The sequence below is a fragment of the Perca flavescens genome, chromosome 11 (genome assembly GCF_004354835.1).
Source record: "Perca flavescens isolate YP-PL-M2 chromosome 11, PFLA_1.0, whole genome shotgun sequence".
NCBI classification, from domain to species: domain Eukaryota; kingdom Metazoa; phylum Chordata; class Actinopteri; order Perciformes; family Percidae; genus Perca; species Perca flavescens.
Window position 1 is genome coordinate 11,053,692 of NC_041341.1, and position 4,857 is coordinate 11,058,548.

A 4,857-nucleotide genomic window follows, 5' to 3' on the forward strand; every position below is an offset into this window, starting at 1 on the left:
AGTGTAGTATGTTAAAAGTCATAAGAAAGTCATAGTGTGGTATGTCAATAAAGTAATAAAAAAGTCCTAGTATATTATGTCGGAAAAAGTAATGAAAAAGTCCTAGTATAGTAGGTCAAAAAAGTAATAAAAAAGTCATAGTATAGTTTGTCGAAATAAAAGTTTAGTGTGTCGAAAAAGTAATTAAAACATCATAGTATAGTAAGTCAAAAAAGTCATAGTATAGTAAGTTGAAAAAGTCATAGTATAGTATTTAAAAAAAACTATATTGTGTCATAAAAAGTAATAGCATAGTATGTCAAAGAAGTCATAGAAAATTCATAGTATAGTATGTTATAAAAGGTCATACAAAGCTGGAGCTGCTCCCCCCGCGACCCGACACCGGATAAGCGGACGAAGATGGATGGATGGAGAATAGTTAAGTTGAAAATAGTCATAGTCAATGTCATAGTGTAATATGGCTAAAAAGTCATAAAACAGTCACAGTACAGTATGTCGAAAAAATCACAAAGTCACAAAAAGTAATAGTATATTATGTCGAAAAAGTCATAAAAAGTCATAGTATAGTATGTCCAAAAAGTAAGAAAAAAGTCATAGTATAGTTCGTCGAAATAAAAGTTAAGTTTAGTATGTCGAAAAAAGTCATTAAAACATAATATAGTAGGTCATAAAAAAGATGTAGTATAGTAAGTCATAAAAAAATCATAGTATAGTATGTTATTAAAATGTCAGAAAAAGTCATAGTATAGTATGTCATGAAGTCATAAAAGGTCATAATATAGTATGTCATATTGGTCCTAGTTTATGTAAACAACTTTTGGATTTTGTCTATACCTCATACAATCCCACTTCATAAAATCTTAATTATCCCTTTAACCTTAATTTTAAAATGATTGGCAAAAAAAAGGACCCTAGTTCAGCTTAATACAGAGCAAGTCCTTAAAAAAGCTTTGTCAGCGACCCCAGACGTGACATGACCTGACTACTTCAAGCTGCTGCAGGAGAAATTGCCTGTATGTAAAACAAATAGGAGCAAGTTTATAGACTGTGTGTAAATGCTGATAAACACAGCAATTGATATGCTATTAATCCTTGTGTATGTCATTCTAACATATTTGTTGTTTTCTGTGTATTTCTGTTTGCCGGTCGCTTGCCTTAAATAACCCCTTGAGGAACGAATAAGTAATTTGAATGGAATTTAATTCATTCTTCACCCTAAATGAAAGACGTCCCATAACAAAACCAACTCTTTTCTAAAAGGACAATCAGAGCCTTCAATTATCAAACTGAAAAACAGTTTTACAGAGGAAAATCATTTTTAATCAACGTGATAGATAGATAGATATATATATATATATATATATATATATATATATATATATATATATATATATATATATATATATATAAAAAAAAACACAGTACCAGTACTGTACTGTAAATCTCAGACATTGTGGACAACCAACCCCCATTCATCACTTTGAAATCATAAAAAAAAGATAATATACATTTCCAGGAAGTCAAAGTTTGGCTCATCATTTACATTCTGACATAATCACAGTTCTGACAATATAGCTGATGTTATCTGAAGCTAATTCCCTGGTTGTTTCTTCACAATGGAGACAACTGAAAACAATCCAGTCGTACGTATACAATTTTTAACAACTCATCGTCATATTCAGTCTTTAAATCTTTATTTTTGTAAAAGCAAGAGGTGACGGAAATTCATAAGTTTTCAATGTTCAACTCTGAATCATCTCAACCCTCGATCGTTTTTTTTTTTTTTTTTTTTTAGAAAAATAAGATTTAAAGGCATTAAACAGTTGATTAAATGTATTGGCTCCTTGCATTTCCTTACAGGGTGATTGAATGTTTATTGATTTAAAACAGTACAGCAATCAAATGAAATGTCCTCAAGCGACTGACAAGTATTTTACCCGCTGAATCCGACATGTAAATTATAATTTAAGAGGCCTCATCTTTGAAGATGAACTCTGTGATGATCATCTGTCATGACTTTTCTGACTGTGCAGACATGCTTCAGTGTCAGGATTCAGAACATTTAAGGAAAGAGCTTTCCCATCAAGAGCTGAGAAAGGTTGTTTCTTGCCAACAGAGCTGAAATGATTTAAAGATTTCTGACGTTGTGTGGAAACACAGCAGACAGGACGGGATGAGTACATGCATGTGAAATCCCTCCCAACAGTGACCTACGTTAGTCAAACAGAACCTGCATTTATTGTTATAATGTTACCTCTTGGGGTACCAGACAGATGGGGGGTTGCTACATAATGACTGCTTTTAGACAATCACAGGAATGTTTTTTAAAGTTTAGTTCAGTACATTTGATTTGCAATTGACCTGATAAATTAAATCCCTCCAGTCTGGTAGTCCAAGTTAAATCAAACTACTTGTGCAATGTTAAAACACCAAGTAAAGGAGAGCATAACTGTGCAAAAAAAAAAGAGGAAAAACGCTCATTTTAACAAACAGGCAAAAACAAATGTCAAGCTCCATTGACAAGGGGAGGAGAAAAATCAGCTCATTTTACTTTCTTTCATCACGCGAGGGTGAGAATGGCTACAAAACAGCAGTTTTCTTGTGTACCCTTATAACAAAGTGAATCCTTTCCGTGAGTGAGACAGCAACAATTCAACCAAAGAGAGAACACTGGAGGAAGCAGAGCAGTTGAAAATAAGCCAGCAATTCACAAGACAAAATGTATCATCGTAGAACACTTTGGAAGCAAATACATGAGAAAATAATTAAGTGCAGTGGGAGAATATTGTGTGTAATCCTATAAATCATCTCCGGACCTCCAGGCTGTCGTAAAGCTGTAAAATACCACTGCAGACGAGAAGGACCTTCAGCTTGACAAGTTGGCTGATTTAACAACAGCTAGGTATTCTTACACATGGCACCGCTATAGAAGAAGAGAACTTTTTGACTGACAGCCTTGTGATAAGGGCCGAAACTAATGACTATTTTCATTATCGATTAATATATTAAGTTTTGTAAATCAAAGCTAGAATGCGGGGACTTTTACATATAAACGAATGTGCGTTACATTTAAGCCCTTGCCAAAGAAAGCAAATAAGCAAATTTTTCAAAATGTAGAAATATTCTTTTAAGTTGCTTAATAGATAAATGTAACTTTGTGATAAAGTAAATGCTATATGATACCTAGCTTAGCTAAGATAGACAAAATGTTTTTCTCCACTGGGGTTTCCAGATTGTGACCGCAAGAGGTTGTTATTACAACGTACTGGATGGGAATTTCCAGCTCAGTCTTTACTTCTGTCTAGCATGGTACGGTACAGAATGAGACGGTGTGGAAATCCAGACAGACGTCATTTTACTCCAGCATTTGAAAAGTCTGACAATATTCTGAGACATGGGGCGAGGGCGTCCCATACAACCACACGGTGGAAAACGTTTGAGCAAACTGTCAGTCTCGACATCAAACTTCATATTTAGGGATGTTTGAGGAAACTGCTGAATAAGAAATGTTGGTGTAAGGCATAATCCAGAAACCATTACCAGATCCACAAATAAGTCTGTGGTGAGAGAGAACGACCGCTCACCATGCCACATGCTGCTAAATGTGGGCTGCGACTGTTAATTTTGTCCTTTTGGCCCGGGACAGAACAAAACGGAGAGTTTCCCCCACGACGACGTTTCAGAGCCTTAAAAGGAGGTTAGGAGTTCAGACCGCACGGGCAACACAATGTCCATAAATGGCTTCCACTTGACAGGCTGACATCACCTCGTCACCCCGGCTGGGAGGTCCGACTGGTCTCCTGTCACAGACTGGAGGACTGGGAGGGATGGTACGGTCCATTCACCTGGGATGGAGGAGAAGAAAAGTTGAGCCAGAAGTGGTACATCATATTAAGTTTGATTTGTTATACTATACTGCATTTCACCTTGTACTATATCTTATATTCCATACTGTATTATACTATATTATGTTAATATGTCCTACTGTTTTATTGCATTATATACTATAATTGTGGACATCAGGAAGAATAGGTTGTTCCTACCGTAGATAAAATAAAATATATAAATAAATTTAGTGTATCAGATTTCCATATGAATACAGACAAATAAGGACCATTACTTATTCTTATACTTCTACTCCACTACATCTCAGAGGCAACTACATTTGTTTTAGTTAAAGCTTTAGTTACTTTTTTTTTAGTTAACTTTCTCATCCCCTTCCAGTCCAGTGAAAATCATGCATCTCCCGCTGTGTTGATGTCGAATGTTTGTAATAAACTGAAGGATGAAGTGTTACTTTTATGTGTTGAGAAAATTCTCCTACTTCTTAAGCTGAATAAAGTCTTTAAAAAGCCTCTTGGATCAGATGGAAAATGAAAATTACATTACATACATTAATCCAGAAATGCTGACAGGGGACATTTTACTGCACAATGAGTACTTTTTCCATGTTTTAAGTACATTTTAAAGCAGGACTTTTACTTGTAGAGGAGTATTTTTGCAGTACTGCTACTTTTTCTTAAGTAAAAGTTCTGAATATTCCTTCCACCACTGGGTAACAGAATCAACTGTTTAAGAAAAACGATCAGCAAATATGTCTCTTTAGAAAGGACACAGCCCCTCTCTGGGCCAATTGGTAACAAAAATGTCACAGCAGTGACATAAGTCGGTTGATCTTTTTTTTTTTGTAGTGGTCGACTCTGAAGGAGGTGACAGGATCAGCATTGTGAGTCAGCTGCACTCAACTAAGAACTGGAGAATATACATTTGGGTGGGTCAAGTCAAACACGTTCTAAATATGAGAAACACCTCTCCCTATTCTGGCTTGCAGTGATAGTTGCTGGGTAGTCTGGCTCA

The 4,857-nt window shown here is 35.4% G+C and overlaps 1 protein-coding gene across 2 annotated transcripts in view; it reads right to left on the reverse strand.

The window, feature by feature from the left end:
• Positions 1-1,677: 1,677 nt before the first annotated feature.
• gdap2 (ganglioside induced differentiation associated protein 2) overlaps positions 1,678-4,857 on the reverse strand; it is a 39,015-nt gene continuing 35,835 nt past the window's right edge. For both annotated transcript variants that reach the window (XM_028592011.1, XM_028592010.1), the window contains exon 14: positions 1,678-3,845. In XM_028592011.1, coding sequence (XP_028447812.1) covers positions 3,804-3,845 — 42 coding nt within the window. In that variant the 3' untranslated portion in view covers positions 1,678-3,803. The remainder of the gene's footprint in view (positions 3,846-4,857) is intronic.